Below are 22378 nucleotides of genomic sequence, written 5' to 3' on the forward strand. Positions count from 1 at the left end.
TTTTGCGCCTTGGTTTTTCCACACGCTTCTTGCGACCCTGTTGACTATTTTGAATGAAACGCTTGATTGTTCGATGATCACGCTTCAGAAGCTTTGCAATTTTAAGAGTGCTGCATCCCTCTGCAAGATATCTCACTATGTTTGACTTTTCTGAGCCTGTCAAGTCCTTCTTTTGACCTATTTTGCCAAAGGAAAGGAAGTTGCCTAATAATTATGCACACCTGATATAGGGGGTTGATGTCATTAGACCACACCCCTTCTCATTACAGAGATGCACATCACCTAATATGCTTAATTGGTAGTAGGCTTTCGAGCCTATACAGCTTGGAGTAAGACAACATGCATAAAGAGGATGATGTGGTCAAAATACTCATTTGCCTAATAATTCTGCACTCCCTGTATATACACACACATACATACATATACACACACACACATACATATATACACACACACACATACATATATACACACATACACATACATACATATACACACACACATACATACATATACACACACACACATACATATACACACATACATATACACACACACACATACATATACACATACATACATATATACACACACACACACATACATATATACACATACACACATACACATACATACATACATATACACACACATACATACATATACACACACACCATAAGCAGTGTCCTCCCCAGGGCCTTTTTATTTTACCGACTTTTCTATGTAAAGAAAATTGTAACATCTATTATGGGGGACTGTCCTGTAATTTTTTCAGAGGTGAGGTCCACCGCTTAAGACTTTGAAAACCGCTGGGGTAGAGTTTAGAGAAGCATTGTGACTGCATATCCCTTTAGTTCATACAACACTAGGTTATGTTACGCTAAATACCTTTTTAATTTAAAGGGGCATTAAACACTAAATAAATGCTAGCTAGAATGAAGCATTCAAAGAAAAGATTAGTCTGAAAATAACATGTAGATGTACTTTCTTCTTAAAAGGGATGAGTCCACAGCTGCATTCATTACTTTTGGGAAATACAGAACCTGGCCACCAGGAGGAGGCAAAGACACCCCAGCCAAAGGCTTAAATACCTCCCCCACTTCCCTCGCCCCCCCCTGTCATTCTTTGCCTTTCGTCACAGGAGGTTGGCAGAGAAGTGTCAGAAGTTCGATATAGTGTCTTATGGAGGGTAGTACTCTTTGAAATGGGACTGGAGTTTTAAGTAATCCTGTCAGCCTCTCAGTTAGAGCATGGATGAAAGTTAGAGTCCGGAGATTCAGGGAGAGTTTTCCTGCGAACCCATCCCGACTCATGTTAACAGCTCCTTGGTAAGCTGCGTTGACGAGTTTCGCTGCCTACCTTTTCTCACTCAAGTCCATGTCAGAAGCGAGGCTACTATCTGTCACACTTAAAGGGCCGTGTTGCTGTTCCACGGCGTAGATTCCGGTAAGATCGTTTCATTTTATTTCAATATGTGAATGTAATGTTAACGAAACAAGGTCGCGTCCCAGTGGGACTCCTTATCTTAATAAGAAATCATGGGTTAATATCTCCTGAGGGGTGTTATTGAACAGGGGGGACTTTTAATCATGTTTGTTATATGGTTCTAGCTGCAAATGTGTAGCTATATTTCTTTCATGTAATTGGCAAGAGTCCATGAGCTAGTGACGTATGGGATATACATTCCTACCAGGAGGGGCAAAGTTTCCCAAACCTCAAAATGCCTATAAATACACCCCCCACCACACCCACAATTCAGTTTTACAAACTTTGCCTCCTATGGAGGTGGTGAAGTAAGTTTGTGCTAGATTTCTACGTTGATATGCGCTTCTCAGTATGCTGAAACCTGGTTCCTCTCAGAGTGCAGTGAATGACAGAGGGATGTGAAGGGAGTATTACCTATTGAATGCAATGGTCATCCTAACGGGGATCTATTTCATAGGTTCTCTGTTATCGGTCGTAGAGATTCATCTCCTACCTCCCTTTTCAGATCGACGATATACTCTTATATACCATTACCTCTGCTGATTCTCGTTTCAGTACTGGTTTTGCTATCTACTTTATGTAGATGAGTGTCTTTTGGTAAGTATGTTTTCCTTTATTAAGACACTATGCTATGGTTTGGCACTTTAAATGTAAAGTTATAAATATAATGTTTGTACTTATATTTGCCATGATTCAGGTTATCAGTATATTTACTTTTTGCAGACTGTCAGTTTCATTTTGGGAAATGCACATATATATAAAAAAAAAATTCTTACCTGAAATTTTTCAAATTGACTTTTTTCTAAATTGCGGGCTGTTAGGCTCGCGGGTGCGCAAAATGCTATAATTTATTGCATCATTCTTGACGCAACACTTTTTTGGCGCGAGAATTACGTTTGTTGGCGTATTTTCGTCATTTCTGGCGTCTTAGTTGGCGCCGAGAATTTTCACGTAGTTGCGTCATCTATGACGCTCGTGTTTGTTGCAGACGTTTTTGGTGCCAAAAATGTTTTTGTCAGTTGAGGGCGTCATACTTGGCGCCAGACTTTTGACATTATTTAAGTCTTCATGTATTTTTGCTTCTGGTTTCCAGAGGCTTATTCTGTTTGCATTTTTTCCCATTCCTGAAACGGTCATATAAGGAAATTGATAATTTTGCTTTATATGTTATTTTTTCTCTTACATATTGCAAGATGTCTCAATCTGATACTGTTTCAGAATCCACTATTGGAATCCTGCTGCCTGATGTCGGTTCTACCAAAGCTAAGTGCATTTGTTGTAAACTTGTGGTAACTGTTCCTCTGGCTGTAGTTTGTGATAGTTGTCATGACAAACTTTTACATGCAGAAAATATTTCCATTAGTAGTAATCCATTACCTGTTGTTATTCCTTCAACATCTAATGCTCAGGATATTCCTGTTAATGTGAGAGAATTTGTTTCTATTTTTATTCAGAAGGCTTTGTCTGTCATACCACCTTCTAATAAACGTAAAAGGTCTTTTAAAACTTCTCATAAAATTGATGAATTTTTAAATGACCAACAACATTCTGATTTATCTATCCCTGATGAGGATCTATCTGGTTCAGAAGATTCTGCCTCAGATATTGACACTGACAAATCCTCATACTTATTTAAAATGGAGTATATTCGTTCCTTATTGAAAGAGGTGTTGATTGCATTAGATATGGAGGAGACTAGTCCTCTTGATATTAAAACTAGTAAACGTTTAAATTCAGTTTTTAAACCTCATGTAGTTATTCCAGAGGTTTTTCCAGTTCCTGATGCTATTTCATATGTAATTTCTAGGGAATGGAATAGACTGGGTACCTCTTTTACTCCTTCAAGGTTTAAGAAACTGTACCCTTTGCCGTCTGATAGATTGGAGTTTTGGGAAAAGATCCCCAAAGTTGATGGGGCCATCTCTACTCATGCTAAACGTACTACTATTCCTACGGCAGATAGTACTTCTTTTAAAGATCCTTTAGATAGAAAACTTGAATCTTATCTAAGGAAGGTTTATTTATGTTCAGGTCATCTTCTTAGGCCTGCTATTTCTTTGGCTGATGTTGCAGCTGCTTCAACTTTTTGGTTGGAAACCCTAGCGCAACAAGTATCAGATCATAATGTGTATAGCATTGTTAAGTTAATTCAACATGCTAATAATTTCATTTGTGATGCCATTTTTGATATCATCAGAATTGATGTCAGATATATGTCTTTAGCTATATTAGCTAGAAGAGCTTTATGGCTTAAATCTTGGAATGCTGATATGACTTCTAAATCAACGTTGCTATCTCTCTCTTTCCAAGGTAATAAATTATTTGGTTCTCAGTTGGATTCAATTATTTCAACTGTCACTGGAGGGAAGGGAGCTTTTTTGCCTCAGGATAAAAAATCTAAGGGTAAATTTAAGGCTGCTAACCGTTTTCGTTCCTTTCGACAAAATAAGGAACAGAAACCTGATCCTTCCCCTAAGGGAATGGTTTCCAATTGGAAGCCTTCTTTAGTCTGGAATAAATCCAAGCCATTTAAAAGGTCTAAATCAGCCCCCAAGTCCGCATGAAGGTGCAGCCCTCATTCCAGCTCAGCTGGTAGGGGGCAGACTAAAATTCTTCAAGGATGTTTGGATCAATTCAATCCAAAATCATTGGATTCAGAATAGGTTTCAAAGTAAGACCGCCTGTGAGAAGTTTCTTTCTCTCACGCATTCCAGTGAACCCAGAAAAGGCTCAGGCTTTCCTGAAGTGTGTTTCAGACCTGGAGGTATCTGAGGTAATTCTGCAAATTTCTGTTCAGGAACGGGGTCTGGGGTTTTATTCAAATCTGTTCATTGTCCCAAAGAAGGAGAATTCTTTCAGACCAGTTCTGGATCTAAAAATTTTGATCCGTTACGTGAGAATTCCAACATTCAAAATGGTGACTATAAGGACTATTCTGCCTTTTGTTCAGCCAGGGCATTATATGTCCACAATATACTTACAGGATGCATATCTTCATATTCCGATTCATCCAGATCACCATCAGTTCCTGAGATTCTCTTTTCTAGACAAGCATTACCAATTTGTTGCTCTTCCTTTTGGCCTAGCAACAGCTCCAAGGATCTTTTCAAAGGTTCTCGGTGCCCTACTTTCTGTAATAACGGAGCGTGGTATTGCGGTGTTTCTTTATTTGGATGATATCTTGGTATTTGCTCAGTCTTTACGTTCTGCAGAATCTCACACAAATCAACTAGTGTTGTTTCTTCAAAAACATGGTTGGAGGATCAATTTACCAAAAAGTTCTTTGACTCCTCAGACAAGGGTAACCTTTTTAGGTTTCCAAATAGATTCAGTATCCATGATTTTGTCTCTAACAGAGAAGAGGCGTCTGAAATTGGTTGCAGCTTGTCGGAACCTTCAGTTTCAATCATTCCCTTCAGTAGCTATGTGCATGGAGGTTTTAGGTCTCATGACTGCAGCATGGGACGAAATCCCTTTTGCTCGTTTTCACATGAGACCGCTTCAGCTTTGTATGCTGAATCAGTGGTGCAGGGATTATACAAGGATATCACAATTAATATCCTTAAATCCCAATGTTCGACTATCTCTGACTTGGTGGTTAGATCACCATCGTTTAGTTCAGGGGGCCTCTTTTGTTCGTCCAACCTGGACTGTGATCACAACAGATGCAAGTCTTTCAGGTTGGGGAACTGTCTGGGGATCTCTGACAGTGCAGGGGGTTTGGAAATCTCAAGAGGCGAGATTACCAATCAATATTTTGGAACTCTGTGCGATTCTCAGAGCTCTTCAGTTTTGGCCTCTTCTGAAGAGAGAACCGTTTATTTGTTTTCAGACAGACAATGTCACAACCGTGGCATATGTCAATCATCAAGGTGGGACTCACAGTCCTCAAGCTATGAAAGAAGTATCTCGGATACTTGCTTGGGCGGAATCCAGCTCCTGTCTAATTTCTGCGGTCCATATCCCAGGTATAGACAATTGGGAAGCGGATTATCTCAGTCGCCAGACTTTACATCCGGGAGAGTGGTCTCTTCACCCAGATGTGTTTTTTCAGATTGTTCAGATGTTAGGGCTTCCAGAAATAGATCTGATGGCTTCTTATCTAAACAGGAAACTTCCCAGGTATCTGTCCAGGTCCAAGGATCCTCAGGCGGAAGCAGTGGATGCGTTGACACTTCCTTGGAGTTATCAACCTGCTTATATCTTTCCGCCTCTAGTTCTTCTTCAAAGAGTGATTTCCAAAATCATAATGGAGTGTTTGTTTGTACTGCTGGTGGCTCCAGCATGGCCACACAGGGTTTGGTATGCAGCTCTTGTTCGGATGTCCAGTTGCCAACCTTGGCCACTTCCGTTAAGGCCAGACCTTCTGTCTCAAGGCCATTTTTTCCATCAGGATCTCAAATCATTAAATTTGAAGGTATGGAGATTGAACGCTTAGTGCATAGTCATAGAGGTTTCTCTGACTTGAGTTATTAATACTATGTTGTAGGCTCGTAAATCTGTGTCTAGAAAGATTTATTATCGAGTTTGGAAGACTTACATTTCATGGTGTTCTTCTCATAAATTCTCTTGGCATTCTTTTAGAATTCCTAGAATTTTACAGTTTCTTCAGGATGGTTTAGATAAGGGTTTGTCTGCAAGTTCCTTGAAAGGACAAATCTCTGCTCTTTCTGTTCTGTTTCACAGAAAAATTGCTAATCTTCCTGATATTCATTGTTTTGTACAGGCTCTGGTTCGTATTAAGCCTGTCATTAAATCAATCTCTCCTCCTTGGAGTCTTAATTTGGTTTTGAAAGCTTTACAGGCTCCTCTGTTTGAGCCTATGCCTTCTCTGGACATTAAATTACTTTCTTGGAAAGTATTGTTCCTTTTAGCCACCTCTTCTGCTAGAAGATTTTCTGAATTATCTGCTCTTTCTTGTGAGTCTCCTTTTCTGATTTTTCATCAGTATAAGGCTGTCTTGCGGACTAAATTTAAAATTTTTCCTAAGGTTGTGAATTCCAGCAACATTAGTAGAGAAATTGTTGTCCCTTCATTGTGTCCTAATCCTAAGAATTATCTGGAGAGATCTTTACATTCTTTGGATGTAGTAAGAGCTTTGAAAAATTATGTTGAAGCTACTAAAGATTTAAGAAAGACTTCTAGTCTATTTGTTATCTTTTCTGGTTCTAAGAAAGGTCAGAAGGCTTCTGCCATTTCTTTGGCATCTTGGTTAAATCTTTTGATTCATCATGCTTATTTGGAGTCAGGTAAATCCCCGCCTCAGAGGATTACGGCTCTTTCTACTAGGTCAGTTTCTACTTCCTGGGCTTTTAGGAATGAAGCTTCTGTTGATCAGATTTGCAAAGCAGCAACTTGGTCTTCTTTGCATACTTTTACTAAATTCTACCCTTTTGATGTTTTTTCTTCTTCAGAAGCAGTTTTTGGTAGAAAAGTACTTCAGGAAGCTGTTTCAGTTTGATTCTTCTGCTTATAATTTAATTTTTTTTCATTATAAGATTAAAACTTTTGATTTGGGTTGTGGATTATTTTTTCATTATTTTTATCCCTCCCTCTCTAGTGACTCTTGCGTGGAGTTCCACATCTTGGGTATTTGCTATCCCATACGTCACTAGCTCATGGACTCTTGCCAATTACATGAAAGAAAACATAATTTATGTAAGAATTTATCTGATGAATTCATTTCTTTCATATTGGCAAGAGTCCATGAGACCCACCCTTTTTATGGTGGTTATGATTTTTTTGTATAAAGCACAATGATTCCAATTCCTTGTTGATGCTTTCGCTCCTTTCTTATCACCCCACTTCTTGGCTATTCGTTAAACTGAATTGTGGTTTGGGAAACTTTGCCCCTCCTGGTAGGAATGTATATCCCATACGTCACTAGCTCATGGACTCTTGCCAATATGAAAAAAAATGAATTTATCAGGTAAATTCTTACATAAATTATGTTACTTAGGCTCACGGCCTTTACAGAACATAACGGCCTTCTTTTCATGACGCAATCTTTCCAGTTTGCGTGCCCTGTCGTGACTGGCACGGTGCACCTCGTGATCGGTGCAGTTACTTTGTTTTTTCACTTCCGTATGCTGACTTTGTGCGACCGATAGAGTCTTGCTTGTGGGTTGTCTGGTTCACAGGAGGTGGTGAGTGCCCCAGCTATTGGGGGTGTTAAAGCGTGCCAGTTTTTTGTCATTTTTGTAATCCCAAGATTACGGAGGATGTGTCGTGTGATGATTATGAAATGGCCCGGGTAATCAATGTCTATCAGTTATGTTCCGTTTGCCGTTCTAGAGGACTCTCTTCTCCCGAAGCAGGGAGCTTAGAGTGCGTTGAGCCATCCTCCTCCGAGGTTTCCATGACCCGTGAAGCGAGTGCCCCAGTCCATTTCCCGGCTACGCAAGCAGGTGTCCCTATGGCATTTACTCCTCCGGAGGGTGGCTTTTCCTCCAGAGGTTAAGGCATGGTTCCGCATGGCCATTTATATGGCGCTGAATCATTTACATCTCCCAAGTGAAGTATTTCTAGGATACTGTCTGTGTTCTGTTAACCAGGGCCCGTCGAGCGTAGGATCGCCCAATTCAGTTCGGCCTTCTGGGGAAGCGTTGGCCCTTGAGGCTTCAGGGGCCCCTATCTCGGGGCCAGTTGATCCGGCGAGGGGTGGTTTTGCCTTCCGTTATAGGCTGGCTCGCATGTTTTGGCAATGTTGGAGGAGTCCTAGCGGGCAAAATGGATATGACATTTGGGGATGAAGCCAAGCACCTTAACGTCGCCTTTTTTTCAGTTCCAGTTCGGAGCTTGGGTCAATGGTGCTTTTTATCGACTGGTCCCGTTGTCATCCTCATTCACCTTGGGCGTTCACCTGATGGGTGCGGCCTTCATTTTATTTTTTGATCCGGATGTGTTTTTAATTTGTTTTTTCTTAAGCTCATGTCCGTTAGATTTTTTATAAACGTTCTTCTCTGGAACCAATACTTGCGATTTAGGTCGCGTGGGCACTTCCTCGGAAGTTGCGCACTTGTTGAACAATAGAATTAAGTTTTTCTAGTTCATTTATCAATCCTTCGGGACAAATTTTGTTGGACCTTGGGCAATTCTATAGTGTGTTTATACCAGGCAGGTACTGGTTGGATACTTTTTCGGCTGTTACCAGGGTTCAGGTGATTAATCCTGTCTCGGCCTATTCTATGGACTCAAGGCTCGGATACAACCCCTCCGTTTGGATGGTTATGAGTGCCAATCTAGGTTGGTTGTTGAGGCTTTTCGCCTGGGATATGGATCTGTTTTTGCAGACATTATCATGGTTCTTCAGGTCCCGGGGACTCAGAACCGTTATTCCATTCTTTGGAGTTGGGAGATGTATGTGACCTATGCGGTCTGCTGTGCCGAGTGATTTAAAGGGTCAGTATACACTCATTTTCATATAACTACATGTAATAGACACTACTATAAATAATAAGATTCACAGATACTGATATAAAAATCAAATATAAAACTGTTTAAAAACTTACTGAGAAGCTCTCAGTTTACCTCTGTTGAAAAGATAGCTGGAAAGCCCATTGCAAGTGGGAAATAAGACCCTCCCCCCCTCCCCCTTCTTTGAAGACCCTTTACACAAACAGGAGCAAGCTGGAGAAGGTAGCGGATGGTATTCACATAAAACTTTGGGGCTTGGTTAGGAGTCTGAAAATCAGAGCAATGTTATTAAAAAATAAGCAAAACTATACATTTAAAAAAAACTAAAAACTTTATGGGCTATATAAATAGATCTTCTACAAAACATTTATGCAAAGAAAATATGTGTATAATGGCCCTTTAATGATTTGGTTTGTCACTCAAGGTTCTTCCGGATGCTGACTCGAGGTCGATTACAGAGGGCTGCCCTCCTGAGGTCAGGTAGTTGACCATTTATCCTCGATGCTCCATTAGGGACTTTGTGGGCGGTGTCTTAAGTTCGATTCTCTGGGATGGCGAGCAGGATACAGGGTTCTCATTCGCCTTCGGGTGTTGATTGCTACCTTGCCTATACGTGTAGCACGTATTATCGTTTGCCTATGAGAGTTCCTTGTGATCCAAATGCCCAGGGTGCTGAATCTTAGACCGTTAAAGAAGTCCTTTGTGACTTTTGGGTTTGAGGCTATTGCTAAATCGCCAAGTCTACGGACTTTAGAGGTGCGTTCCTCCTTGTAGGAGGCAGCTTAGGGTTCCTCTGGATGTCGGATCTTCGATTGATTCCGTTTTCGAGGACCCTGACCTAGGTCAGTTTTTTTTTTCCCCTCGATGGGTGTGGACGGTTCGATCCCACACTAGATGTTTGTGGTCCCGTGGGCCTCTCTCCATAGAGGCTGGGGCTCTGTGTGAGATGCCTATCGTTTTGCAGCTTAGGCTTTAGGTCCTTCTGACGGTTCCCTACTGGTCTTATGGCGCATTTACGCTGTTCCCGTAGACTCAAGGTATCTTCACCTGGGTTGGCGATATGGCCGAGAAGTCTTGCCTCTATGGTAGGGTGGTTTTCCGTTGTTTATTCCCTTCTCTTCTACAATGGGGGTAGGGTTCTTCGGGTTACCTTAGTATTTGGAGCGACCTGTGGGTCCTTGGTGGCTTGCCTTGTAAGGATCTTTTCCCTTTTTTGCGATGGGGAGTTGCAATGTAGTGACTGGTTCCTCTGTTCCTGCAGCGAGAGGCTGAGGGTTTGATCCCTATGGGGCTCCTGCTATATGTTGGATTCTGATATATAGATGCTGAGGGTCTAAGGCCTTCTTCCCTTGGGAAGTGTTCCTTGTTTTTAGAGAAGACAGCCGTGTAGGGGGTTTCGTACCCGAGCACAATGTCTGTCCTGACTCATAGTGACATACCGTTTTTAGTAACGGTCAGCAGTCTAACCGGGGGCTTTGTTCCTACGTTGACCCTTCCTTTCTCTTCCGGAAGTCTGGGAATCTTGTCTTTGGTTTTGACGAGCCTTTGGGCTGGGACCATTATCGGTTGACAGTTTTCTTTAGAGTCGGTTCTCTCTTTTGTGGGAGGTCTTGGATGTCCTCCTCTTTTCCTCTGGTGTTCGGTGCTGGGAGGGGACGCTCCTTGGAGCCCGATATTCGGAGGGCTGTGAGCCCTTAGAAGGTTTGCAGTTGAATCCAGCTACAGCTATTGCACTTTGAGGGTGTAAATCAGCTACGGCTAATTGCACTTTGACTGGGTTTTAAAAAGCTTTGAAACGCCTTTTGGTGTTTGGGTTTAGCAACGGTGAGTCAGCTTGCTACCTGGAAGCTGGTCATTGGGAGTTCCTGTTCAGGATGTTGGTGTTCTTTTTGGAGAACCCTTTAATAGCTGCTGGGATAGTTATCCTATTTCTGCTTTCTCTGCTTTCTAGCTTGCAGGTCTAGACCTAATATGATATGGTACAGGGTCAGGGATATGAGGGTTTTCTTTGAGTCCTTTTTGGGACATGTTTCCCTGTGTATGGATCTCTTTTTCTTCGGTCCTTGTATTTCTAGGGAGTTCGTCTCCCTGGGCGTTGCTGTTGAACGACAACCATGGGTTGTTCTATGTTCTGCAGAGTAGAATGATCCTTTGGATTTTTCATGAGAATCTGTTCTCCTTTTTGGGGTCAGACAGCGGTCCTTGTCTTGCCGGGTATCTTCATGGGAGTCTTGATCCGCGGGGCTGACTTCTCGGAGGTTTTTTTGGGCTTGACGGACTCTGGGACTGAGTGGTTTAGTTCGGCTTTGTCGGCAGTGTAACTAATGTGCAGTTATCTGGGCTTCGGGTTTTCTCCCATGTCGTCTATATTTAGGGTGTCGAGTAATCAGGCTGTGGTGCCTCTCGAAGGGGCCGCCTTTTGTACCCACCCGTTGTTTGCATTCAGTGTCCTCTAGCTTGGGTATTCTTTTCCCAAAAGTAATTAATGCAGCTGTGGACTCTACCCTTTTAAGAAGAAAAACATAAATTATGCTTACCTGATAATTTCATTTTCTTCTGAAGGGAAGAGTACACAGCTCCCGTCCGTGTTTTTATCTATGAGGTGGCTGTAATTTTTTGTTCTTCTTGCACCTTTTTTTCACCCTGATATTTCTCCTACTGTTCCTTGTTCCCTCGGCAGAATGACTGGGGGATGAGAGAAGTGAGGGAGGTATTTAAGCCTTTGACTGGGGTGTCTTTGCCTCCTCCTGGTGGCCAGGTTCTGTATTTCCCAAAAGTAATGAATGCAGCTGTGGACTCTTCCCTTCAGAAGAAAATTAAATTATCAGGTAAGCATAATTTATGTGTTTTTTTAAAGTTTCATTAGTTGTTTAGTAACAAAATTAGTGTAAAGTTTTAGCGTCTATAAATCAATGGAAGCTGTGGCCAATTAGGGACATTTATCAATAAGTCACTAGAGCCGATGGCTGTGTGGAATATAACAGTGTTCTGCACTTCCATTTCTAACAGGAACTGAAAAAGCTCACAATTTCAGAATGGAATTACAGGAAAAGGGGACAAAATAAATAATGAAAGTATATTGCAGACATTTTATATATATATATGTGTGTATGTATATATATATATATATGTATATATATATATATATATATATATATACACACACACACACACAATTTATCATTTTATATTACTATCTCAAAGTGTTTAATGTCCCTTTAACATAATCTAAACAGCACTAATATCATGTTTTACCGTTTCAGGTATTTCCCAAAGGGACTACACACAGTATTATGATCACATTTGTAAGCAGGAAGAAGATATCTGTAGATCAATCCAGGATTTCTTTAAAAAACATATTCAGTACAACTTCCTAGATGAAGACTGTAAGTACTGAAGTTTTTTGTTTTAAATAACATTAGATATAACTTTATATTACTTTATTTTCCAGCACTATATAAAAAATAAGTTTTATTTGAAGAAATGTTAATGTCTCCTGCAGTTTTTTCTTCCAAAGGTAAACTGCTTAGTGGATCCCTGTATTTGGGGGCAGTCTATGAAGGGTTAAAATATCCCTGTGCTATTTACCGGTCTCATACTAAAGAAATAGAACTGCATTTTTAGTTACTAGAAGGTGACTGTAGTGTCCACTGGTCATTTGTAATATTTTTCTTTTTCTTTCAGATGTTCTTGATGTATACAGAGACAGCCAAGTAAGTAAAACATTATGTTTAAAATACATATTTATTGTATCAAACCCTCTAAAATGTTGGCAACCAAAATGTAAATGTTCCTCTGTATTCATATATAGTAGCTAAACCTCAAAAAAAGGCAGATCAAGCTCTACTGGTCGATTTCTAGGAGATGACGAATAATTCAGGAGATTGTTGTATGTTTTCTGTCTTCACGTAGCTAGCAGTGATAATATGGCAACACGTTAAACTGTGTTTTACAGGCATATTTTGTTCTACAACTGTGGCCTCACATGGAACCAGCTCACTACAACATTCAGCTTGCGCTATGTACACTGTATATCACGCTGATAAGCTCTGAATCCCTCACATCAGTTAACGTTTTGAGAGTTAAAGATATAGTCTAGAGGGGGCGGAGCCTGGCCACGCAGGGACATGGCTGACTAATTCCTGGCTCCCATGCCCTGCGTCCGATGTATCTATAATTAATAAGGAGAAAGCAGTCCTAACATTAATCAAACAACAGGATTGTGGGTCTGAATGTCCCTACTACGATTTCAGATTTATAAAGGGTACACTATTAGCGGTAACGCAGCCCTGGCAACAACTGAGGCCTACCCGACCGCACTGATGTGAGCCGCGCGCTCTCCTGGTGGGAACCGATTAACACACACAGCTCTCTGGAGCGCCTCTAATCTACACTGCGACCACACTACACAGCAAGAGAACGGATCTATCAGGGGTAAGCCGGACTATATCCAACTCCCGAGCGGACCTCACCTGACCTCGCGCTCCCGGCTGCCGTCCCTGGGGAGGCCACCTGTCCCCTCCGGCTTGCTTCTGTTAAGGGGTAGGTCGGTACGACGGTAGCGGAGTGCTGAGGAGAAATAATCTAACCTGACAGAGTGCCGGGGGTCCTCTCCTGGGAACCTATATCACATAAGGGCCCTGACCACGTGGAGCTGCGGCACCCGCCACCTCTATGGGACCGAGCAATCTCTGATGGTCAGTAACACAGCGGGGACTGCCTGTTTAGTGCCCCAAACATAAGCGGTCACATTTGGAACTTAGCAGTGGGCTGTAAAACATTATTTCAGCACAATTTAATACACAGGGGCAGAGCATGATATTGGGGAGACACAGTAGATGGCAATTGTGAACGTGCTCTGGGATTCAAGTTAAATCGTTATAAGCACTATCACACTACATTTTGAGCAATAAACTTTTTGCACTGTTTTGGAAACCAGGCTGCTGGCATATACCACAAACTTGACAGTGTAAGGCGATTCCCCCTCACAGAGTGCTCAGTTTCCCAGTGACATTATACACAACCCCCTTTCTTTTTCAAATAAGGGGAAACAACTGAACAAAAGGAAAAGCCCCCACCTCTATCACATAACTCTGCACATAGAGAGCCAAGACCATTTCTGGAATATAACGTTTGACTTGTTCTTGATTCGCTCTCCTGCTGACATACAGCCCCCTGTTATCCTCACCCCTCCACCTGGCCCCCTCAAGAGCTTTCATTGCCTTTTCACCGCATCTCACCCAGCTGGAAGCACTTAATAGGACTCCCTAAGGGCAATGTCTCACAGAAAAAATACCAAAGGGGAGAAAGGCCCTAAAAGCACAAACCTCACTAACTACCTTAAAATGGCGACTGCGACACAGGACCCAATAAGTAGTGAAAACACAGGTGCTGCACCCTCTCTAGCATTAATCGAGCACACAGCCCTGAGTACACACCCACAAGACCAACCATCTGAAGAGGACCTTAGAGTCCACTCTACCAAAGCTGACATCAACATGGTACTATCCGAAATGAGGTCTCTCTTCGGGGACTTAAAAAAAGACTTTCACCAAATTAACCAGCAGGTTCATACCCTGGAGAAGAAGCAAGATACTATACAGGCTCAGGTAACAGCTAATACCCAAAGGGCTCTAGAACAGGAGGGAGACATTCAATTTCTGCTGTCCAGGGTTGAAGACCTGGACAACAGAGGCAGGCGTAATAATCTCCGGATAAGAGGGGTGCCGGAATCAGTAAACAACTCAGCACTAGAGGGTTACTTACAAGACTTATTCCGGACTATAAAAGGGACACCAAGCTCACCAGCTGTCCAGTTAGAGAGGGCTCACCGAACTCTACGGCCCAGACCATCACCTAAAGCCCCCCCAAGGGATATAATTGTGAAGTTTCTGAGCTACAGGGACAAAGATGCAATCTCCCAGAAAGCACGGACTATCAAGGAGCTTACACATGCTGGCATCCCTATTCAAATATTCTCTGATCTGAGTCAGATGACATTACAGAAAAGAAGAGACCTTCGTTTTTTAACCAGCGCACTCCAATCACACAAAATTCAATATAAATGGGGTTTCCCGGTCTGCCTTATTGCTACCCATAAAGGGAAACAAGCGATATTCAGAACTCAGGCAGACCTACAGGACTTCTGCAACATATTAGATATTGAAATACCCCATCAAGAAGAAGAGGCAACCTCTCTCAGAAACCAGAACTTGTAGATTGCATCTCCCTGATTTTTTGGGAGACCATGACATGCAGAGGACTTTGTTCAAGATCCAGATAAGTGATCAAGCATCTGTTTATTTAGATTCAATGTTACTAACTTAAATTTTTATTGTTGGTCATAAGAAGAGGATTGAGTGGTTGCCATGCGTATACCTATACCCAAAGGTGCATGTCTCTACTAACTCAAAACTACTTAAATTGTTAGATATGTTATGTTTACAATGTTTCACCTTTATTTAATATGTTTTACAGTATAGATTGCACCCCAAAGGTTTGAGTGGTTACATGTGCCCCGACACCTAGCAAACGAGTTAGCTTCCTACTGTACCTCCGAGTACAGAGCTATATAAAGTTAGACATTATAGATACGCTGGGCCTCTAAATGTCACTGGCAAACTACCACAGGGGATTAGAACCTAATAGACAGAATGGGCCCTCCTACCCCACGGCTAGCTTAGTTCCAGGTGTGGCTGGGCAATTTCATGAGAAAACCCAAACGGGGTATTTAGGGTAAATGTTTTAGAATAAATATTACTACCCGATTTATAATTTACCTTAGGTTAATGTATTCTTTGACCCCAATGTGTTCATTTGGGCTACACTGCAGTCTTGTTTCACAGGTTCTCAATTGTAATGGATGTCCTACTGTTCTTAATGTTATTGTTGTTCTCATGTCAACTCTTATCCTTAATTGCAGAGTCAGATGTGAGATCTCAGTTATGTAGAGTATATTACTTCCTCGTATATGCACCCTTTCACCCCTTATTACCCTCGATGTTATATAAAATCTACTTACTGGGACATGCTATACTCCTTCCTTTTACCTTTCATCTCTTTTTTCTCTTTTATTTGCATCGGACGCAGGGATACAGATCCCATACTCTTCTTACTCTTTTTACCCTTTCCACCTTGCTTGCGGTCCTCGGTCGTTCACTGTCAACAGTGGGTTGCCCGACTATCGCTCTCTTCACGCTCTCTTCACCTTCTCTTTTTATTCTCTTTTTTGTTTTTAGATATATATTTCCAAGAAATCTTTTTCTTCAGACTTCTTTCTCTCTAATCCCTAACTACCCTTTAACCCCTTCCTGAACTTGTACTTCCCTCTAATACCCCTCCCCCCCCTTTTTTTTTTTTTTTTTTTTTTTTTTTTTTTTCCTCTTCTTCTACCCCTCCAACCCCAACTATGACTGATCACGGGACACAAACTTTGTCCTTTATGACATTAAACACTAAAGGTCTTAATATCCCAGAAAAACGTTCCCATCTCATTCGGGATGTTACTCGCGCACACTGCGATGTCGTATTTTTGCAGGAGACGCACTTTTGTAGGGGGAAGGAACCGGCTTGGTTTAACCCTAAATTCCCCACTTCCTTTTTTGCATCTGGTACCTCTAAAAAAAACGGGGTGGGTATATTGATAAAAAAATCCTCCCCTTTTTCGCTTTCTCATATAGAGAAGGACCCGGAGGGTCGATATCTGATAATCATAGGTACACTTCATAATAGACTTGTCACTCTTGTCAATGCCTATTTCCCGAACCAACACCAGAATACATTTTTGAATTCCCTAACTAACAAAATTTTTGAACTCCGTAAAGGAGCGCTGATACTTGGTGGTGACTTCAATGTCCCACTTGATCCCATCTTAGACACCTCCAAAATGACAACCTCAGTTTCCAACAAGACCCTCAGACAGTGCAACGCCAGACTAGAAGAACTAGCGATTCATGACACGTGGCGAATACTTTATCCCACCAGACGAGATTACACTTTTTATTCCCACCCTCACGAAGTATACTCTAGGATTGATTATTTTTTCACTGACCAACTGACCTTAGCGGGAGTCTTAAACACAAAGATACTTCCCATGACCTGGTCTGACCATGCCCCAGTAGTATGTCAGATAAAGTGGCCCTCAGCACCAGACAGACCTTTCATCTGGAGGTTTGATGACTTTTTGCTGAATAACCAAGTAATTAAAACCCTAATCACTACTAAAATACAGGAATATTTTCAGAATAATGAGAATGGGGAGGTACCGGGCCATGTTGTGTGGGAGGCCCATAAGTGTGTAATTAGAGGCGAACTAATACAACAGAAAGCTTCTCAATCTAAGCAGCTCAGACTCAGATACACGACCCTCCTTAAGCAGATACATGACCTAGAATCCAAACATAAGACAACACCGACAGACGCACTGATCAAACAAAATCTTCTTCAAGCCAGGAGAGAAATACAAGACATACACTCTAGGGAACACCAAATCACCGCACTAAAGCTGCAACAAAAGTACTATGAATTCGGAGATAAGCCCGGTAAACTCTTGGCGAGAGCTTTAAAAAGGAGACAGTCTAAGTCCCACATTCACTCCATATTAAACCGTAATAGCCAAACTTGCTCAGACAGCCCTTCTATAGCAGAAGTACTTAGATCCTATTACCAGAATTTGTACAATCTCCGGGATGAGATGGTCTCCCCAGTGGTCTCTGAGGGGATACCTCTGGGATCCCCTATTGACTCCTATCTAGAACCCTTATCTCTCACGACCCTCTCTGATGAGGAAAGAACGAGTCTGGACGCAGACATTCCTACAGAAGAGGTGGCCAAGACTATAGATAACTTACCGGCAGGTAAAAGCCCAGGCCCAGACGGTTTCAGCGTAAAATACTATAAAAATTTTAAAGACATTCTATCCCCCCGCCTAGCCTCCCTATTTAATAACATCGGAAATTCCCATGATTTCCCATCAACTATGCTCCTTGCGCATGTTACAACCATTCCAAAGCCAGGGAAGTCGACAGACCGGCCTGAAAATTTCAGGCCAATATCCCTCCTTAATGTTGACCTGAAAATTTTTGCAAAAATTTTATCTTCAAGGTTAAACAAATTCTTGCCACAACTAATCTCTCCAGATCAGGTGGGCTTTGTCCCTGGCAGAGAGGCCAGAGACAACACTTTAAAGGCTGCTCTGCTGGTGAACTATGCGCAAGTTAATAACATCCCATCAGTACTTATATCAACGGACGCTGAGAAAGCCTTTGACAGGCTCAATTGGAACTTTCTCAGGGCGGTCCTACTAAAAATGAATTTCGGCCAAACCTTCATCAAAAAAGTCTTCTCTCTATATTCGGGCCCAACCGCACAAGTAAAAGTCAACAATATTCTATCTGACCCTTTTAAAATCTCAAACGGCACACGCCAGGGCTGCCCCTTATCTCCCTTATTGTTCGCCCTCTCCATAGAGATATTAGCACAGAAGATTCGAGACAACCAGAAAATCCCTGGCATTAGGATAGGAGACCAGGAACATAAGGTTTCGCTATATGCGGACGATATCCTTCTATCGGTCACTGACCCGATAACCTCAATCCCGGAAATTCTTCGAGAATTTGAGGAATATGGAAAAGTCTCCAATTTTCATTTGAACCAAGCCAAATCAGAAATTTTAAACATCAACTTACCCCAAACGGACATATGCCGCTTAGCAGATATTTGCAAATTGCGGGTAAAAACGCAGACACTCAAATATCTGGGGATCAACCTCACCCCCAAAACAGAAAGCCTCTTCGAGGCTAATTACACTCAATTATCCCAATCAATTGTGGGCGACCTCTCATCCTGGAGAAACAAACAGATTTCATGGTTGGGTAGGATAGGGGTGGTAAAAATGAATATCCTCCCGAGGATTCTATACTACCTTCAGACTCTCCCTACCCCGTTTCCCAACCAGTACCTATCAAAACTTCAAAGTCAACTGGAGGAATATATATGGGGGGGCATCAGACCTAGGGTTCCCAGAAACACACTATACTTACCTAAAGAGAGGGGCGGGCTGGGCATCCCGAACCTGCTACTTTATAAAAAGGCTATTAATCTCCAACATCAAGTTGAATGGTGTGTCAACTCTAGGGATAAAACTTGGGTCCAGGTGGGACGGGCTATATTGAACACTCAAAATGCAGGCACATTGGGATGGATTTCAAACAAGAACAGACCTAAAATCATTAGCCAGTACCCGCTGCTGAGGGAATTCTTCTCGCAATGGGATAGAACACTAATAGAACATCCGCATATCTCCTCAAATCCTTCTCCTCTTACGCCCTTTACACATAATCCAGACATTCCTTTCCCAGGTATCGCCCTGCCGACTCTTGACAAGACACGACTGGACCAGACCATGTTCCATAGGTTACTACTAAATAACAAACTCAGGAGTCTAGATGAATTGGAGGAGATGGGCCTGAACATACCATGGTTTTTCCACAGGCAGCTTCAGCATTTTGTGCTCACACATAAAAGGATGGGCAGCATCTCCAGACCAGTGAGCCAGACAGAATCATTCTGCCTGTTGACTCGCACTCCCTCACACTTAATCTCAATCATGTACAAGCTACTGTCATCACATAAGGACTGCCATATACCTACCTTTGTTAGACAGTGGAATAGTGAGCTAGACTGTCCTCTCACAGACACAGACTGGCACAAAATATACCACAACCACTCTAAAGCCTCAATATCAGCTAGAACCTTAGAATCCAACTACAAATATCTGTCCCGGTGGTATCTTACACCAGACAAGATTAAAAAAATGTATAAGAAATCAGATGGTAGGTGCTGGAGGGGCTGTGGAGAGGTCGGGACTTTTCTCCACATCTGGTGGTCCTGTGATATGATATCTCCATTCTGGAGCTCTGTAATGGATATCATTGACTCCAAATTAAATATTACATTACGCAGAAATCCGGACTTTTTACTATTCCATGGGCTGCCCAAAATGACAGAGAAACCTAAAAAATATCTACTATATATAATGTTAAATAGCGCAAAAGCCCTCATCCCCCAACACTGGAAATCAGATAAAATCCCTCTTGCAGCAGACTGGGAAGCCAAGGTGGACAGACACTTGGCACTAGAAAGATTTCGATATATGAGAGACGATCGAATCGAAATTCATGAATACATGAAAGAGATTTGGAGACCCCTGGTTAGATGAGCTCCTGATACCTCGCCCCTTTTCAATGTAAACACACGCTTGACCTCCTCCTCCCTTCCCCCCCACCCTTTTTTTTTTTTTTTTTTTTTTTTTTTTTTTCTTTCCTTTTCCCTTTCTCTCCTTCTCTTCCCCCACCCCCCTATCCCAATGATGAGAACCCCTTCCTTTCCCCTCTCTCCTCTTCACACCCCTTTTTCTCTCTTCCATTTTCGTATTTCCTTTATTCTTACACTATTTCCTCTTTTTCCTCTCACGACGGGCTCATTATTTCCATTGCCCGTCATAATCTCAAGGCAGCAGAGATTCTTGATGTTTGCTTTCAGTAAAGCATAATAATAACATATCTCAGATGCGAGACGTATGGAAATGTTACAAAGAATTTTGGTTACACATAGATTTTATGAACAATTAGTTTCAGAAATGTAACAAACAACTTACTGTAAGATTTCAGTTCTGTATATTGTTGTTGTATCCTTGCTGACCTTTATGCTTATGCAATGTATCATGTTTACTTTCAATAAAGTTTCTTTGAAAAAAAAAAAAAAAAAAAAAAAGATATAGTCTAGTCAAAAAAACTTTCATGATTCTGATAGAGCATGCAATTTTAAGCAACTTTCTAATTTACTCCTATTATCAATTTTTCGTTCTCTTGGTATCTTTATTTAAATGTAAGCTTAGGAGCCGGCCCATTTCTTTTGCATGATGTACCGAGTCCACGGATTCATCCTAACTTTTGGGATATTGTCCTTCCTGACAGGAAGTAGCAAAGAGAGCACCACAGCAGAGCTGTCTATATAGCTCCCCCCTTAACTCCACCCCCCAGTCATTCTCTTTGCTGGCAGGAAGAGTAAAGAGAAGAGGTGTTAAACTGTTTCATCTTCAATCAAGAGTTTGTTATTTTTAAATGGTACCGGTGTTGTACTATTTGCTCTCAGGCAGGACATAGATGAAGATTTCTGCCTGGAGGATGATGATCTTAGCATTTGTAACTAAGGTCCACTGCTGTTCCCACATGAGCTGAGGAGTACAGGAAAACTTCAGTGTGAGGAACGGTTCTTGCTATATAGCAGAGACGGTGTTAACTCAGAAAGGCTGACAGTATCCCCATTAGGGGAAGGGGAAGCAGTAATCCTAGTATAAAAGAGGTTTTACCTGCTTGCATAAAGGGCTAAAAAAAAATTTTGGGCACTCAGTCTGTTTATTTAAAATTGGTACAAACATTTGTGTGTTCTGGGAGTAACGTTTATGTTAATGGGACGTTTGCTTGAGGGGTCATTTGGCTTATTTTGGGTTTGTTATAACCCACATGGTTTTCAAACTAGGTTTGTTAGATTTGACTAGGCCCCAGTAACATCGAGTGAGGTGGACGGGGCCTATTTTCGCACCTCAGTTGCGCATTTAATTATACAGACAAGCAGCAAGCAACTTCTCCTGAGGTCCTGATGATCTTCTGAGGGCCTATTTGAAGCTTTAACCTAAAGGCAGGTAGGTGCTTATAGGGGTGTTTAACCGGTTTTAGAAATTTTTCAATCCGTTTTTTTTTCATTTGGGGGTTTATTGCTTATTAACTTGTGGTGCAATCCTTCTAAAGCTTAGTGGGTACACTGTTAAAATTTCAGAAAAATTGAAGCAATTTTAACCTGTTTTGCAGTTTGTGTATGCCTTTTTTTCTCTTAAAGGCACAGTACCGTTTTTGCAAATTGTGTTTTTTTCATTAAATAAAGTGTTTTCCAAGCTTGCTTGCTTTATTACTAGTCTGTTAAACATGTCTGACACTGAGGAAACTCGTTGTTCAATTTGTTTAGAAGCCCTCTTAGAATGTGTCCCACTTGTACTGATATGTCTATAAATTGCAAACAGCATATTTTGACTTATAAAGGTTTGGCATTAGATGATTCTCAGACAGAAGGAAATCAGTTTTTGCCATCTAGTTCTCCCCAAGTGTCTCAACCAGTAACGCCCACACAAGCCACGCCAAGTACTTCTAGTGCGTCTAATTCTTTCACCTTGCAAGATACGGCTTCAGTTATGAATACTACCCTCTGAGGTTTTATCTAAGCTGCCTGGTTTGCAAGGGAAGCGTAGTAGCTCTGGGTTAAGAACAAATGCTGAGCCTTCTGACGTTTTAGTAGCCGTATCCGATATTCCCTCACAATGTTCTGAAGTAGGGATGAGGGATTTGATGTCTGAGGGAGAGATTTCTGATTCAGGAAAGACGTTCCCTCAGACAGATTCAGATATGACGGCATTTAAATTTAA

At 41.6% G+C, this 22378-nt stretch overlaps 1 protein-coding gene across 1 annotated transcript in view; it reads left to right on the plus strand.

Moving 5' to 3' along the window:
- CDC123 (cell division cycle 123) overlaps nucleotides 1-22378 on the plus strand; it is a 336138-nt gene that overhangs the window by 237232 nt on the left and 76528 nt on the right. Inside the window, exons 7-9 of the mRNA XM_053719163.1 lie at nucleotides 9326-9381; nucleotides 12165-12287; nucleotides 12586-12614. Of these exons, the coding sequence (XP_053575138.1) occupies nucleotides 9326-9381; nucleotides 12165-12287; nucleotides 12586-12614 (208 nt within the window). The remainder of the gene's footprint in view (nucleotides 1-9325; nucleotides 9382-12164; nucleotides 12288-12585; nucleotides 12615-22378) is intronic.

The sequence above is a fragment of the Bombina bombina genome, chromosome 6, assembly GCF_027579735.1.
Source record: "Bombina bombina isolate aBomBom1 chromosome 6, aBomBom1.pri, whole genome shotgun sequence".
NCBI lineage: Eukaryota > Metazoa > Chordata > Amphibia > Anura > Bombinatoridae > Bombina > Bombina bombina.